This window comes from Lipophrys pholis, assembly GCF_963383615.2.
Source record: "Lipophrys pholis genome assembly, chromosome: 7".
Lineage (NCBI taxonomy): Eukaryota > Metazoa > Chordata > Actinopteri > Blenniiformes > Blenniidae > Lipophrys > Lipophrys pholis.
Genome location: NC_137638.1, coordinates 2,734,121 through 2,750,902, shown reverse-complemented (window position 1 = coordinate 2,750,902; position 16,782 = coordinate 2,734,121). Strand labels below are relative to the sequence as shown.

The following is a 16,782-nucleotide window of genomic DNA, read 5'->3' as shown; positions in this document are numbered from 1 at the left end:
GCTACTATAATATACTATAAGTACATTTGTAATATAGCAATAGCAGTGTAAGTATCGGATTGGGAAAGTATAGATATCGGCTGATACTCAAATGTGAAAAGTCGGATCGGTTTTGGGGTTCAAAAGTGTGATCAGGACATTCCTAATGTTCTCTTTTTGTCTAACAGTGCATTATAGTCATTATTAAAAATTAGTAAAAACTATCACGTCGTTGACCTTCATTGGTTGCTACAACATTTTGCATTTGTTTTCAAAGTATAACCACGGAATTAAAACGTGACCGTACTAGGATTCATATGATTATTCGTCAGTTTCAGAGATTTGTTTTGGTGTGGCAGAGCAATGAAACTCACCATCACTGATTCCCCCGTCACTGTTTGTCCAGCCGATGAAGCCTCTGAGAGCCGCGGCCACGACCTCCCAGCCCATGTTGACCATCCACCAGATAGAAACCATCTTCTTCAAGGTGCCCGAGCTCCACGAGATCCACAAGGACTTCTTCGACGCTCTGCTGCCCCGCGTCCAGGACTGGAGCCACCAGCAGTGTGTGGGCGACCTCTTCCAGAAGCTGGTGCGTGGGCCATGTTTGTTTGGTTTGGTGTCGGTCGACGGGGAAAGAAATAAAAAAAAAAAAAAAAAGACAGAAATGTTCGTGTTTTGACTGCAAATGACAGGGTTCCCTCGGGCAAGAAGGTCCTGGAAAACTTCTGAGACGGTTTGGAAATGAAAACCTGTTTTGAATGGGAACTCATTTGGCTTTTGTTTAATGTATTTACCCTGAAAACATGAAAAACACAATATGTCTGTTATTAACATGCTTCTAATTAATCCCAAAAAAAGGCATTAGACTATAGGACAGATGTCTTTAAAGAGGTATAAATAATCTTTTATAGAAAATCCAAGAATCAGGTTTTAAATTAAGAGAATCTTTAAAGAAGTCACATTTAGCAAAATTCACTTTTTAAAGGTTTTCTAACAGTAATAATCGTCGTGTGTTGCTCCAATCAGAAATCAAACCCTATATAGTGTCATCGGGGGTTCAGCCAATCCCAATCAAGATAGCTCCTCCCTTTGACTCCACCCACAATCAGGCAGCTCTGCTCTGGCACATGGCACCACGAGAGGAAGTACTTCCTCCTCTTCCCAAGATGGGCATGTGTGGGCAGAGCCAGTCCAGCTCACACAGACACAGCAGATTCTGAATGCAGCTCCTAAGATCCAATATTCAAATGGAGGAGAATCAAGGAAAAGCAATAAATTCTGAATACGACGTTTCTGGACCAACGAGACGCAGGTGAAAGTTTTAAAAAGCTGAATAAATGACTCCTTTAAGGTAGAAATGCAGATCCTTGGTTGGTTCAATCCTGCTAAAAGTTTTTGCATATTTTTAATCCCGTTCCGAGGTTTATGATGTTGACTATTGATCCCAACAAAGAGTAAAAAGGAACTCTGAGGTACCAGACATGGGCGCTAGAGAAGGGGTCAGAAGGTGAACCGGATCATCTAAACCTCACAAGAATGCTAAGAACACGAGGAAATAGGACTGGAATTAACTCTCAAGACAGAAGGACGTCGCCCCGTCCTCACGGAGACGACTTTAGGTGCATCTGCAGACACATTTTAACCATACATGCTGCATCTATACGGTGGTGTTTTTATCAGGAAGTGAAACCACTAATTTTACTTCAAATTTTCTACAAAGTTGTACTTTGTCGTCGATCCACAGAAACGGTTATTTTCTCACTTGTGTTTTCATCATTGCCAATAGCAATATTTTAAGTTAAGTATTTTAAGTTGAATTTATGCATTTTTCTCTTGTTTTTGGCTTCCTTCTGTGGCGGTGTTATAGCGCCTCTACAGGCTTGGTATGAGTACTGCAGTACTCAAAGGCAGACGGGAACATGGACTCACCCACGCAACGACGAAAGATAAAACATGAAACAAGAACCACAAACGTAACCAGAACGATGACCGAACCTGAAACCTGCTTTTCCAATATGTAGAAAAATAAAATAAGACTGACTGCTGAAAAAAAAATTCATATATATCTTCAAATATTTTCTTCGTATTTATGGTTTTGATTTTTTTCCCCCACTAAGTTATACTGGTATCATAATAATCTACTCAACTTATAATTATTAGTTTTCTTGGTGCAGTTTTGAGACTGCGTTTAAGTACAAAGTGACTTCCACTTCAGTGGTTTAATGTCCTCCAGTCATCTAAAGCACATAAAACCTGCTAAGCACCTAATTGTATGTTGCCTCTCAATCAGCCCGACCACCATTCATCAAGTCAGTCACTTTCAGGATCTAATTACAGCACGCCGTAAATGTCACTCCTTGATCATTAATGATGGTGAGGGGGGGAGGCGGAGGAGGGAAAGGTGGGAGTCGGGCCTGTTTCGGATCGCTCAGCGGGTCCGGCCCTGCACACGTGAGGAGGAAGCTGCCTGGAGTCGTCTCCTGGCCAGATAAAAGCCTCGCCTCGCCACACGGCGAGCAGCGGAGGAGCACAAAAAGCTCCATAGGAGGCCGGAGAATAAGAGCTGAGCCAGCTGCGGCATGAAAAGGATTGAATACACGTGCATGCATGGATTGATATGTTTACCGTAAAAGGCTCCTGAATGGCGCTCGGCCATCAAAGTAACTCTGGGGAGTGAAGTCATAATGATATTTGAGCACTACGGGTCCCTGAGCCCGTTGCTTCTTACTTATGTCTCCCGTGGCGAGCATTAACATTAGCCAAAGTGGACATCGTAGAGGTCACTGTTACCCTGAACTCCTGTTTGCTGAAGGAGGAGTTGTGAAAACTACATGGTTTCTTTCTAGAGCTTCTAATATTGCCATTACCGAGCATGTTGACTTTATTTTTCTTTACTTTTGATGGAGGTTAAATCACTTTCAAAGCCGCTGCGTCTCTCTTTCATCCTCATGTGACCCACAATTTTTGTTTTTGATGTTAACATTTAAGTAAATTCTTGTTTAGGAGGAAAATCACTCGGAACAAACAAGCAGATAAAAATGACTGAAACATCTGAAATAGCCAAAACTGTTAAATTTCAGAACATGAACCAGTGTTTTGGGAAACAATTGCGAGCTGTGTTACCTTTCTTTTGAAAGTCGAACGTGTTTGGCAGCTTCAGAAAGTAGAAAGTTGATTCTGAAAGTCTCTGAACCGCCCCCTCATCCATCCACCACTTTAATCTGTGTCTCTGCAGGCCAGCCAGCTCGGGGTCTACCGGGCCTTCGTGGACAACTACAAAGTTGCCGTGGCGACGGCGGACAAGTGCTGCCAGGCGAACGCTCAGTTTGCAGAGATATCCGAGGTATGTAATCCGGCGCAGGCGGGGCGGCGGCGGCGGCGGCGGCCCGCTGTTTGATGTCGCCCCGCCGCCCGGGGCAGATTTCAGCTCTCTACGGTGCAGCTGATTGATTTAATTGCTCCGTTGGGCAAGTTGTTCTTATTAATTGAGGTTTTTTTTTTTTCTTCGCTGTTCCAGAACCTCAAGGTCAAAAGCACAAAGGACTGCAAAGACCAGTCGGCGAAGAATTCACTGGAAAGTGAGTACTGAGCGAAATGAATCAATCCTGCTGCAAAGTGTGACGAAGACCTGTTGACCCGACTCTTCCTCCTCCACAGCTCTCCTCTACAAGCCAGTGGACAGAGTGACGCGCAGCACGCTCGTCCTGCACGTGAGTCCCAACGCCCCCCCCCCCGTCTCCCGGGGGAAAAAAACGTCCTCGTCCTCCAAAGGCTCCGTTTGCTAGTCGCTCTTTCTTTTTATTCCCCAGGACCTGCTGAAGCACACGCCCTCCGGCCACCCGGACCACCCGCTGCTACAGGACGCCCTGCGCATCTCCCAGAACTTCCTGTCCAGTATCAACGAGGAGATCACGCCGCGCCGGCAGTCCATGACGGTCAAGAAAGGAGAGGTCAGTGTTCAGGCCTTGGATGGATGGATCGCATTTTCATTACGTAATAACGCCGCATTTTGTAATACAATTCTTGAACACATTTTCTAACAAACTTTGCTGCATTTTGTAATAACTTGTTAGGTCTTGCACTAGTTATTACAAAATGTGATGAAAATCCAGAAAATGTAATAATTTGGCGCAAAATGTAAGACATTTTGCCTTTAATACATGATTCTATATTTAATAATGAGAATAGAATTAAGATTCAATTGGACGAGAATTATATGTCGCTTTTTGCCTTTGCTGGCGTCCTGCCAAGATACCAACGGTCGACTGAGGGGCTCTTAAATCACGCTGAACTTTAAAGATCAGCTGCCATTGTGGCGGGTAGATTTTTAAAGTTACAAGCCGATCAGTATTTCTATTTTCTTGAAGAAATGAAACCCGATTGATTAGTGTCACTGAGTGCATTTAATCATTTAACCCGCATTTTGTGATAATTGTTGCAGTTTGTAACAAGTTATTACAAGATGCGGGATTATTTACATAATGAGTTGAGAGTTTATCACATTATTACATAATGCGGCAATGCAAGGCCCTCGTGTGCTTCCTGTACGAAGTGTTCGACTGTTGATCAATACATGGGAGATTTGAATACAAAGAAAACCGTAGATGGAGCGGTCGACCGACAGGAAGTAAATGAGAATCGGTCCGCTGCTCGCCTCTCGGACAATGTCAGCAAGTTAGTTTGTCTGAAGAAGCAGTAACAGGAACATTAATGTAGGTAAATGTTTGTTTTGAATAAGAGAGAAAGTTTTTTTGTTAACATAAACTGTTCAATTAAACACGTTAAGTCCATATATATTCTCTGAAACGTGACCAGTACAGATTTAAAAATGAATTGAAATTAATCCACAGCAACCCTGTAATTGATCGGATTAAGAATTGTAATCATTTGCATAGACGCGGTAACCGTGGTCGTTTTATTTTCGGTAAACTGAAGGGAGTGGGACGGTTTCACTGGGGTCAATCCGGGGCACCGCAGCGCTTTAATGGCTTAATCTGATCCCGCTTACAAGTGATCCTGTGAGGAAGATGAACGCGTCCAATTTCATAGCAGTCCGTCCTCCACAAGCTGGGAGCGTGGCCGACATCGAGAAAGGAAATTGTAGCGCTTCTGCCTCGCAGTGACAGAGACGCAGGTTTGAATCCCTCGCCCGGGGGCCTTTCTGTGTGGAGTTTGCATGTTCTACCAAGAATCCCTCATGGAGGGAAGACCTAGGATATCTTAGATATCGTAGTATGATATAAAGTAGTGAATTCATGCCATAGATATATTTATACTTAATTATTCCAGAGGGTATTTCAAGTTTTCAGCAGCCCACATGCAGCAAAGGAGCAAGAAGGACAAGAAAACTGGCAGATTAGTAGTCAGATTGATGTTGAAGGAGTCATATCATCCAGCTTTTCAACATTTCACATGGCCTGGTTGGTCCAGAAACCTTCAGTATTCTAAGTTTCTAGCTCCTCCTTGATTTTCCTCCATTTGAATATTGGATCATAGGAGCTGCATTCAGAATATGCTGTGTCTGTGTGAGCTGGACTGGCTCCGCCCACACATGCCCATCTTGGGAAGAGGAGGAAGTACTTCCTCTCGTGGTGCCATGTGCCAGAGCAGAGCTGCCTGATTGTGGGAGGAGTCAAAGGGAGGGCCTACCTTGATTGTGATTGGCTAAACCCCCGATGACACTATATAGGGTTTGATTTCTGATTGGCTGGTTGGAGCAACACACTTTTTAAAACCTGAAACAAGCCCGTTCTTTCTGTTTGAGTTTTTTCCAGTTTTCTCCCACATTTGTCCAGAAACATGTGTTTGAGGCTAATTGCTGGCTGTAAACTCCCACTTTAATGTGTGACGTGTGACACATTACCAGTATTTAATGAGTGATTTACTCGACATATATGAGATTGCAGATAGTCCAAAAGTGTCCTGTTTCTCTGCTTGCTGGTTTAATTTCATGTCTTATTGGTTCACATGATGGAGCAGATCCATGACTGAGTGTGTTTCACTACATGTACTGGTGACTCTAAATTCCCCCGAGGTGCGATGAGTGTGAAGCCTTTTGACGGTTATAAAAGTGTCATTGCAGGAAGACGGACATGGCCTCGTTGGTTTTACACACTTGTGCTGTGCAGTGTTTTATAACCCTGCAGGCTATTCCATTCTCTCACTGAACCGGCGGCTTTGTGGAGCTCGCTGTTGCATCAGACCCTGCCATTTCTAGACTATCTGCGCTTGTTAAAAAAAACAAACAAAAAAAAAAAGCCTCTGAGCACAAGGTGTCTGGAAGTTGCCGTAAAAAGCGGCGTGTGAGTCAGGTCGCTGCTGATTCATCTCAGCCAGTCTGCTGTGGCGGTGAAGGAAGCAGAGAGGAGAGGAAGCTCGTGACAAAGCAGTGTAAACATTAGAGGCATGAGGGAGAAGGGTGGGGGTGGAGGCGGGGGTGGGGGGGGGTCTCCATGACCCAAACCAGGAAAACCCATCGATTACCTCGCCGCTCACTCCCATCCTTCCCTGCTTCTCAGAAATGACCTGCAGTGATTCCACTGCCGACCCGACGGGTGTGTGCAGACTTTACTCGTGTTTCCTGACCCCCGACCCCCCCTCCCCCCACCCCACCCCCCCATTCAGCAGCACACATCTCAAGACTCTGATTCAGATGACCTGATGCAGAACTTCCTCTTGCTTTTTCTCTTGTTTTGTTTTGTTTTTAATTCTGGGAACTGGTCCTCGCCCAGCCAGATATTAAATCAAAGAAAGTTCTTGGGAACTCTCCTCTCTCACAATGTCAAGGAAGTCTGAGATCCCACAAAGAGATCGACAGATAAAGAAAAACAAAACCCAACTGGGACGTGACAATCTGTTGAGGACTTTTGTTTTTGCCATCCAGACCAGCTCCCGACTAAATCCGCGTCCATTGTTGATGTTTTGCGTCTTTAACGGCCTGTAATTACCCCGACCGCGGGTTTGTTGTGCTTCGCCTCGCTGTCTCATTACTCAGTGCAGAAAAAAGAAACCGGAGCACGCAGAGTGAGAGGGAGGTTAACCCCCCCCTGTGCAGCGAACCTGCTTCTTTTTTTTTTTTTTCTTTCCATTGGATTATTGATATTTGTGGTGACAAACAATAAGCGGATGTAACCCTGCCACCTCTTTTTGAAACCAGGACAGAGCCCAATGTGATTGAACCGAGCATTTTTTTTTTTTTTTATCAGATTTGCGACGCAGAAATCTGCAGAGGGGAAACCCTGCCGCGGCCATATCCTTGTTTTCTCCAAACGGCGGTTAGCGCGGGATGGCGGCGGGCCTCGCACCGAGGTCAGGGGAGGAATTTAGAAGCGCGCTTCGGCAGGAAAGGCCGGTGTCATCGCGTCCGCCCGTAACCTCAGACCGCACGGTTTCCGACAGTGAGACTGAGAGGCCGCGATAGTCCCGACGTCCCCGGCCTCAAGGATCACAAACCGTTTGAAATCACTTGTTTATTTACTGCGAGGCCGGTTTGTATCCGTCAGTGATCCGGGGCAACGCCGCAGCGTGATTACAAACATCCGCCCACCTCAACAGACAAATCAGTGAACGACCAGTTCAAACGTGAAATTTGAATAAGTAGCTTCACTGGAGCGGATCTCACTCAACTAAATATATTTAATCAATACAATATTTATATGAAATGACAGTGGAATGTTTAAACTTAGCATAGATTTCTCTCGGTTGCCATGTCTTTAGTTTTTTGAAGTGTTTTAATATTAATTTTTATTGTGGGTTTTGACATAGAACTATAGTGACGCCCATTGTTTGATTAAATATTTTTTTTAAAATTAGAGAATTGAAACAACCGCTACTGAGTCCAATAATAAGCTGCCTGTAATCCCTGGAGCATTTTTATGTGGAACGAGAAAGAACAGTTTTGTTTTGTTTTTTTATTGCGGTACACTGTGTAATTGTGCTGCGATTATGTGTAATTATTTTCTAAATATGTGTTACACTTTGCAGTGACAGCAACACAAGCAGAGTTCATGGTTTTTATATGAGCATATTTTGGCGTTTGAGGGGCAGTTTGGCTGATTTTGTTTCCCGACCTGGCAACCCTGACTATAATCCCAAACCAAGAATCTCAGTCTTTATGCTTAAAACCCCAAAAACGACTTAGAAAATCTACTATTGTAAAGAGAAGATGCATAATAATAGTCTTTGTTTTAACTTTTTAACTACTACTTCTTTCTGTTATATTTTGATTGTCATTAATTCATAATTTCTACATTCTTTCTTGTGAGTTCCACTGAATCAGACTTAACAGGAGTGTAGTTTCTTGTCTATTAAGTAAAAACTGCAGTTATTGAAAGTGTTATATGTTCTTATTGCCTAATTGACCTTGATATAATACATATATATAGAGTCCCACTGAGAAATGCAAAAGAGTTTAACAGATAAATGATGATGTATGTCTGCTGGGGACAGTTTCACAACTTCCAGGTGATTTGTAATCTTGATATTTTCCATTTCCATGTATTTCTATTGAGTGAAATATAAAGATTTAATGATGTACAGACACAGTTTTGACACATGCTTTGATTTTTGTGTGTGTGTGTGTGTGTGTGTGTGTGTGTGTGTGTGTGTGTGTGTGTGTGTGTGTGTGTGTGTGTGTGTGTGTGTGTGTGTGTGTGTGTGTGTGTGTGTGTGTGTGTGTGTGTTGTCTTATCGGTGTGCAGAACCGTCAGCTGCTGAGGGATCGCTTCATGGTGGAGCTGGTCGAAGGCTCCAGGAAACTCCGTCACGTCTTCCTCTTCACCGACCTGCTGCTCTGCACGAAGCTGAAGAAACAGGCCGCGGGGTGAGTCTGGGTCAGAGGACGCCGGCGTGTGATCGTCTGATCAGAAGGGCAGTCATTTCTCCCCCGGGGTCAGGCCACGTCCTTTTTGCGTTTTTCGCGACAGAAAGATTTTTGGAGCAGCGTTCTGAAAATGGTGTTTGGCTGTTTGGCGCTGTCTGAGAGGAGACGCATCACTCATCATCCATCCATCTTCTATCCCGCTTATCGAGTTCAGGGTTGCGGGGATGCTGTGGGCGAGGGCAGGATACACCCTGGACAGGTCACCAGTCTGTCACAGGGCAAACACACATAGACAAACAACCACACACACTCACATTCACACCTCGGGGCAATTTAGCGTCACCAATTGACCTCACATGCATGTTTTTGGACTGTGGGAGGAAACTGGAGTACCTGGAAAAAACCTACGCACACACGGGGGGAACATGCAAACTCCACACAGAAAGGCTGTGTGTTTGAACCCATGACCTTCTTCCTGTGAGGCGAGAGTGCTAACCACTACGCCACCATGTGGCCCGGAGTTCAAACCACTCCGATATATTAATATTAATAATTTAGGCCTCATACTCATCATCGTCTACCTCCTCCGCCCTTGGCCATATTTTCCGGAGGTACGATAATCAATTTCACTGTTATGCGGATGACACCCAGCTCTACCTTTCCACCAACCTCCGTACAAAACTGTCTACAGGACATCAAATCCTGGTTCTCCCAGAACCTCCTCAAACTAAACAGTGACGAAACAGAGGTTCTCCTCATTGTATACAAAATAAATCTAAGTCCAGCCAGGAGACAAAACTATTTACCTGCAATTCACTACTCCACTGTCTGTTCTCCCCCGACAGAAAAGGACAACAGTACGACTGTAAGTGGTACATCCCGCTGGCTGACCTGACCTTCCAGACCATCGAGGACTGCGAGTCCACGCCCATCCCTCTGGTCCAGGACGAAGAGATCGACGCCATGAAGATCAAAATCTCTCAGTTAAAAAACGAGATCCAAAGAGAGAAGGTGAGGATTCCCCCGCAGCCTCCCCGAACTATTGTTAAAACACGAGACCAGAGGACAAACGATGACGGACTTCTATCAAAGTGAATCGACACATGAGCAGAAAAAAGTGTGTTTGTGGCGTTTCAAGTGAAAACTCATCGCTTTCCATTTTCGTTTCTGAAAAGTTTCACGTTTACGTGGCACGGCTTTTTTAACACAGAAATGGCAGAAACACAGAAATTATTGTAGTTATAGCATGTCAGGCCACTAGTGGGTGCTGTTGTTTCTTTTCTTAAATGAGATCACACACGTAGAGAACAATTCGCTGTGAACATATTAATGGTTGGATTGCTTGTTAAGTTTTCAGGAAGCGACGGAGCCCATTTTCGAAAAGTGGCGTTTTCATTGACTCCGAGCTCTGTTGTCGCGTAAACTAACAAACACCCAAAGCGCTACGAAATGTCGTGTTTTTTTTAACTTGAAATGGTTGCTGTGTAGTCAGGCCCTGAGATTCGTATCACATGAACTCTGTCACTGATCATCCTCAGAGGACCACCAAAGGACCCAAAGCGATCGAGAGGCTGAAGAAGAAGTTATCTGAGCAGGAGTCCCTGCTGCTCCTCATGTCTCCCAGCATGGCATTCAGGGTGGCCAACAGGAACGGAAAAGTGAGTTGAGATATGAGCACATCAGTCTTAAGCTTGACATTTCCATGGAAAACATTGAAAAAAAAAAAAACAACAACCCGTAAATCGGGTTTCTGCTGCCCTCTGCTGGTGATGACATGACATTACAGCAAAAGACTACAGAGAAATATCCTTTCATGTCTTTCAGGGTTTCATGTTTCTGATCTCCTCTGATTATGAGCGAGCGGAGTGGAGGGAGATTATTCGCGAGCAGCAGAAGAAGTGTACGTTCCTCTGCCACTTCGACACCTGACACTAGTTTTATCACAGCTTAAACAGCTTAAATGATGTTTTGCCCCGCTCTGTGACTCGCAGGCTTTAAAAGCTTCTCTCTGACCTCGCTGGAGCTGCAGATGCTCACAAACTCATGTGTGAAGCTGCAGACGGTTCACACCATCCCAATGACCATGAATAAGGAAGGTAAGCTCCTCCTCGCATGATTTTGAAGTTTAATCTCGTCTTGGCGCAGTATGGATGATTTTAGTACTCGCTATTATAAACAATAATTATGATTTGATAATAATAATACTTATTATTGTTATTATTATTAATATATAGATTTTATTTGTAATGCACTATATATTTAAGCAATCTCAAAGGGCTACAGAAGTATTTAAAAAAAGTTTAAATAAAAAAATTGCTAAAAGGAACACCTTTTTTAAAAGTTAGGTTTTTCCTATGAGGAATAATAATAATGGTAATGCTATTATAGCACTATCCTCACAATAGGGGGCTGCAATGAGTCACTGTCGAAGTTGAGTTACGTTTTAGTAACTTTAGGAATTATCCAAATCCAGCATAATTTACTAAAGCTTCATGTCGTATTTACAAAAATCCACTTTTGCCACACCTCCTGTCAGTTTTAGGCACTTTAAGAAAGCTTTAAAAATGTATAGCTGTTGTTTGTCTTCTTTCTGCTCATTTTCTTTCAGAAATGTCTAATCTTTTGTTCTGTATTGAATTGTTTTGTTTTATTAAATTCTTTTACAATGAATGAAGTAAATACACACAAAAAACTAGTCCTAACTCAGTTTAATTCAACAACAATAACAGAATGATAAACTCGAAAAGCCGATGATTCTGAATTTTTTTCTTGGTTTTAGTGCAAAAAAAAATACATGAAAACGGTTCATATTTAATATACTTTTACAAGTTTTTCTTGATCTGTGCAAAAACCTGTCAAGTTAGGAACTGCAGTTTAAAATCACGATCAGGTACCTTTTCCCCCCACACCGTCTGTCCTGCGTTTAATCTCCAAACTGAACTCTTCCCAGATGATGAATCTCCCGGTTTATACGGCTTCCTGAACGTCATCGTCCACTCCGCCTCGGGCCTCAAGCAGAGCTCAAGTAAGCGTCTTCGTCTTTCATTTTGAAGCATAAATCATGTCAGTGATAATTCTTGAGGTTGCACGTGGTGTCTCATCCTCCCTCCCTCCCTCCCTCCCTCCCTCGCTCCCTCCCTCCCTCAGTGGCCGTCAGCTGGGAGGGCAGCTGCAGGGGAACAAGTGGGATTAGTCAGGAACACTGTGTACAAGCCGCCTCAGATATGTCTTCTCAAAACCTTTGCCTGTTCAAACAGCTCTGCTCCGTGTCTTGAAAGGCGGCTGTATCTTTCCCTGAGTCACCGCCCGGGTTACCCAGAAAGTGACAGTGGGTGTTTTAATGAGAGAAGCGCCGCTGTCTGTGCACGTCGCCGATGATTCAGTTTCTCTTTGACTCACTGCTGAAACGCTCTCCCGCCTGTGCTCGCAGACCTGTACTGCTCCCTGGAGGTCGACTCGTTCGGATACTTTGTCAACAAAGCCAAAACGCGCGTGTACCGAGACTCGACCGAGCCCAACTGGGACGAGGTGAGCGAGCCGATCAGAGCGCATCCTCCTCCCTCACACCGTGTCTTCATCCAGATATCACTTCTTACGTTTGTTTGTGGACAAACTCTCAGATGAGAAGAGAACCATGTTTCAACCTTAAAGAAGCCCTGTGGCATATTAGGATCAGAAATGATGAAGAACTTTACAAAAGTTTATTGAATTGTAAAAGCTGACTCTCACTTTGAAAATTGATAATTGAAAAATGTATAGGAATGGTGGATGACCACTCCCTTTTTAATTTCTTTAATTTATTTTTGTTTTTTTATTTTTATTTATTAATTTTTATTGCTATTTTTTAATTTAATATAATTGCATTTTTTTTATTAATCAAGTCATTATTTTTAAAATATAACTTTTTATATTTATTGATATTTAGTTATTATCCTTTTATCCTTTCAATTGTCTTCCTTAAGTCCTTTATGAATGTGTATAACATTTTTTTTTTATTTTTGATATTATTCAAGTCTTTATTCTTCATTTAATTTAACATATCCAATTCTATATTATTCTGGCAATTTTCTATTTTAATTAGATGCAAATATTTGAATTAGATTAACAGTTTTAGTTATATGTATTGTAATTATTTACAGCTTTTCAGAATATCTTCTCTTGATTGTTTCCAGATTCTGACTTCTTACTCTTGATATTACATTTTCATTTTTCATGTTTCCACTTTTATATAATTTTGAATTCTACTTTTAATATAATTAGCTGCACCACCACACCAGGAAATCACTCACTAATCCCTGGGTTGATCCCTGGGTGAAATTAAGGCCAGTGTTTTGGACTAAATCCTCTTTGGACAGGATGTTTTGGACTCTTTTGAATATTTGGCCTCGTGTTTTGTTTTTTTTTTGTTGTTTTTTTTCCTTGTGTTATTGTTGGATCTGTAACGTCACTGAGACCTGAAAACCTGACCTGTTTCTGTTTCTGTGTGTGTGCCAGGAGTTTGAGATTGAGCTGGAGGGCTCTCAGACTGTGAGGCTGCTCTGTTATGAGAAGTGCTGCAACAAAACGAAGCAGAGCAAAGAGGAGGGAGAAGTGACCGATAAGATCATGGCCAAAGGACAAATAAAGGTAAAGACGGAGTCGAGTCGCCGCGGTGAAACACTCACAGGCTGAACTGTTGTTTCCTGTCTTTCTCTTCTCTCTAATGTCAGTAAACATGATTTCACCTCCCAGTCTGGACCAAAATGTACATTTGATCAATTTTGGTTTGGAGGACGGTGGAAGTTTAGATTCGTTCTCGTATATCTCACATATATCTTGCGTTTTAATGGACATATACATTTAAATAAGACATATCATAGTCAAACTCCAAGATGATAAAGGGCAAGTTACATCACTTAATTGTGATTAAAGTACATTAATGAGAGTGAACATTTCTCAGTATTTCACTCGCCTCCATACGTCACACACAAATATGTATTTACATATTTATACATACACGTGTATTAAATTTCCTATAGCAGAAACCCTCATTAAATCACGCTTCAATATACAAATAGAAAATTCAGCCTATCTCTAATGTGAAAACTTTTCTTTATTTCTTTAAATGTCCCTAAAATATTGTGAAAATAAATTCATATTGAATTTTAAAGGTTTTTTTTAGGAGATGGAAATGTTCTCACGGGGAATCAGACTGACTCAGCAGAAGGGTCCAGATACGGAATACATGCCTTCTTGTAGATCTCATCCTGGTTTAAAGGGATATTGTACCGGTTGAGGTACATCATTTTCCTAATTGAGACTTAAGTATTAATTTGTACAAGTACTGTAAGTCTAAGTTGATGTCACACCAGCGTAGACAGCGACACACGTCTCTTTCTCTCTCCGTCTACCTTTTTTTTTGCCGCAGTAATTTCAGTAAAAGCAGCAACCGTCCAGCGTTTTTCTGCTCCAATTCCAGTATAATCCACTCAGTTTCAGTCAAATTAAAGGAGAGGAAGGAAGTCACAGCAACAGGGACACGACGGCGCGAATCTAAATCCACCAAACGGTGAAGTGAAAGTTGAATTAAGTTGGACAATGAAGGATAAAACCGCCTTCGGATGTATGAATAAATGAATGGGACTTTTCCAGTTGGGTTTCAGTAACGTAGGACGGACAGGACAGACGCAGCAGCAACTCACAAAGGGAAAGCTGTAGAAACGTTCTACAAAGAGCTGTAGAAACATTCTATAAAGAGCTGTAGAAACGTTCTATAAAGACCTGTAGAAACGTTCTATAAAGAGCTGTAGAAACGTTCTATAAAGACCTGTAGAAACGTTCTGTAGAAACGTTCTACAAAGAGCTGTAGAAACATTCTATAAAGAGCTGTAGAAACATTCTATAAAGAGCTGTAGAAATGTTCTGTAGAAACGTTCTATAAAGAGCTGTAGAAACGTTCTATAAAGAGCTGTAGAAACATTCTATAAAGAGCTGTAGAAACATTCTATAAAGAGCTGTAGAAACGTTCTATAAAGAGCTGTAGAAACATTCTATAAAGAGCTGTAGAAACGTTCTATAAAGAGCTGTAGAAACGTTCTATAAAGAGCTGTAGAAACGTTCTATAAAGAGCTGTAGAAACATTCTATAAAGAGCTGTAGAAACGTTCTATAAAGAGCTGTAGAAACGTTCTATAAAGAGCTGCTGTAGAAACGTTCTTTAAAGAGCTGTAGAAACATTCTATAAAGAGCTGTAGAAACATTCTATAAAGAGCTGCTGTAGAAACATTCTATAAAGAGCTGTAGAAACGTTCTATAAAGAGCTGTAGAAACGTTCTATAAAGAGCTGTAGAAACATTCTATAAAGAGCTGTAGAAACGTTCTATAAAGAGCTGTAGAAACGTTCTATAAAGAGCTGCTGTAGAAACGTTCTATAAAGAGCTGCTGTAGAAACATTCTATAAAGAGCTGTAGAAACATTCTATAAAGAGCTGCTGTAGAAACATTCTATAAAGAGCTGCTGTAGAAACATTCTATAAAGAGCTTTAGAAACGTTCTATATAGTCCATTATTTTCTGAGCTGTTACAAACAGTGTCCAGTTTGTGTCTCATGTTGTTTCCTCTTATGAGACGTTTGATTTTGTTTACTTCATGTCCTATATTTGCACAACAAGTGCTGTTGAACTGTATAAAAGCTTGGATTGTTCTTTTCTTTAACATGAGAGGAGAAACCTTCAATCCTGAACAGAAATAAAGCGTTTACTCATATTTATGACGTAAACAAAACAACAAATACAGTTTTCAAACTGTCTTTGTTAATGAGTTGTGCCTGTTAATCCCGCTCATCCCTCAGCGGGGGGGGGGGGGGGGTGTCTCATCTTCCTCGGCTTAATCTGCCCCCCCGGGGGGCAGTTTGCTGTTGAGAAAGGAGCGGTGGGGTTGTAGCTGGGGCACTTCAGCCTGACCTGCGTTAAGGTGTTGTGACAGGCCCTGGATTAGAAATCACTTTGACCAAATGTAGCTGCCGGGGGGCAGGAAGGGGCATTTAGGTGCTGCTGGGCAGGACTCAGGGCATCAGGCTGGGGGTTTAACCGGTCGTCATAACCTTCAGTCGCACAGTGAACTTTCTGTTTGGGGCGTTGAAGTTTGAATCAGAGTTAAACAGAACAAAGTAACAGTAAAAGTAGTAAAAAGCTTTTAGAAAATGGATAAAATAAATATCCATACATTGAAATAGGCTGTAATAGTAAATGGATGTACATGTGTACTGAAGGGTTAAAATCTGGATTAAGAAAAATGTTTGAGGAGTAAAAATATGTCAAATTGTATTGGCTATTAATCCGCTGTCAATAATGCTGATTAAAAGATACTAAAGTATTTATTGTAATAAAATAACTAAAAGCTAAATACATCAGAGAAATGATAAAGACCCGAAATTCTTACAGAGAATAAAGAAAACTGATTTAAAGTTCAAAAATAACAAATTGTATTTCATTTTTAAAAAAAACGCTAATTGTACGAAAACTGAATAATACATTAAAATTCTAGTAAATATAGTTTCTGTGAATTAATGGTAAAAAACAAAATGTATGGAAATGCTAAATATTAAAAAAATATTTTCTATTTGACACCGTTGTTTTCAAAATAAAAGAAAATACCTATTTTGTAAAGAATATGTCAAAAACATACAAAACCTCAGATACATACAAGAGAAAAAGTCCATTTGTACACATTTCTATAAGAAATGTACACACACAGTACATACATACACATATACTGTATATATTTACATACTCTTGTAAAGCCTTGTAAATAATCTATGAAAATAATTGGCTCCATAGTTTTGTGAAAATACATTTGCACAAATATACATACACCTATACATACTTATATACATATAAACATGCAACATATATATCTAATTCAGTATATCTGAAAATCTACCTTATTAAAGGTTATTAAAGAAAACATCAAATAACTAAATATAAAAGTAGCACACACAAAC

General features: G+C 41.4%; 1 protein-coding gene across 1 annotated transcript in view; it reads left to right on the top strand.

Annotated features, from left to right (window-relative positions):
* The window catches only part of LOC308112638 (breakpoint cluster region protein-like), a 48,473-nt gene that overhangs the window by 25,880 nt on the left and 5,811 nt on the right, over positions 1-16,782 (top strand). Inside the window, exons 4-16 of the mRNA XM_080468314.1 lie at positions 386-571; positions 3,218-3,325; positions 3,500-3,560; positions 3,640-3,692; positions 3,792-3,932; positions 8,682-8,803; positions 9,649-9,814; positions 10,342-10,461; positions 10,628-10,703; positions 10,795-10,899; positions 11,754-11,828; positions 12,234-12,331; positions 13,298-13,429. Of these exons, the coding sequence (XP_080324440.1) occupies positions 386-571; positions 3,218-3,325; positions 3,500-3,560; positions 3,640-3,692; positions 3,792-3,932; positions 8,682-8,803; positions 9,649-9,814; positions 10,342-10,461; positions 10,628-10,703; positions 10,795-10,899; positions 11,754-11,828; positions 12,234-12,331; positions 13,298-13,429 (1,443 nt within the window). The remainder of the gene's footprint in view (positions 1-385; positions 572-3,217; positions 3,326-3,499; positions 3,561-3,639; positions 3,693-3,791; positions 3,933-8,681; positions 8,804-9,648; positions 9,815-10,341; positions 10,462-10,627; positions 10,704-10,794; positions 10,900-11,753; positions 11,829-12,233; positions 12,332-13,297; positions 13,430-16,782) is intronic.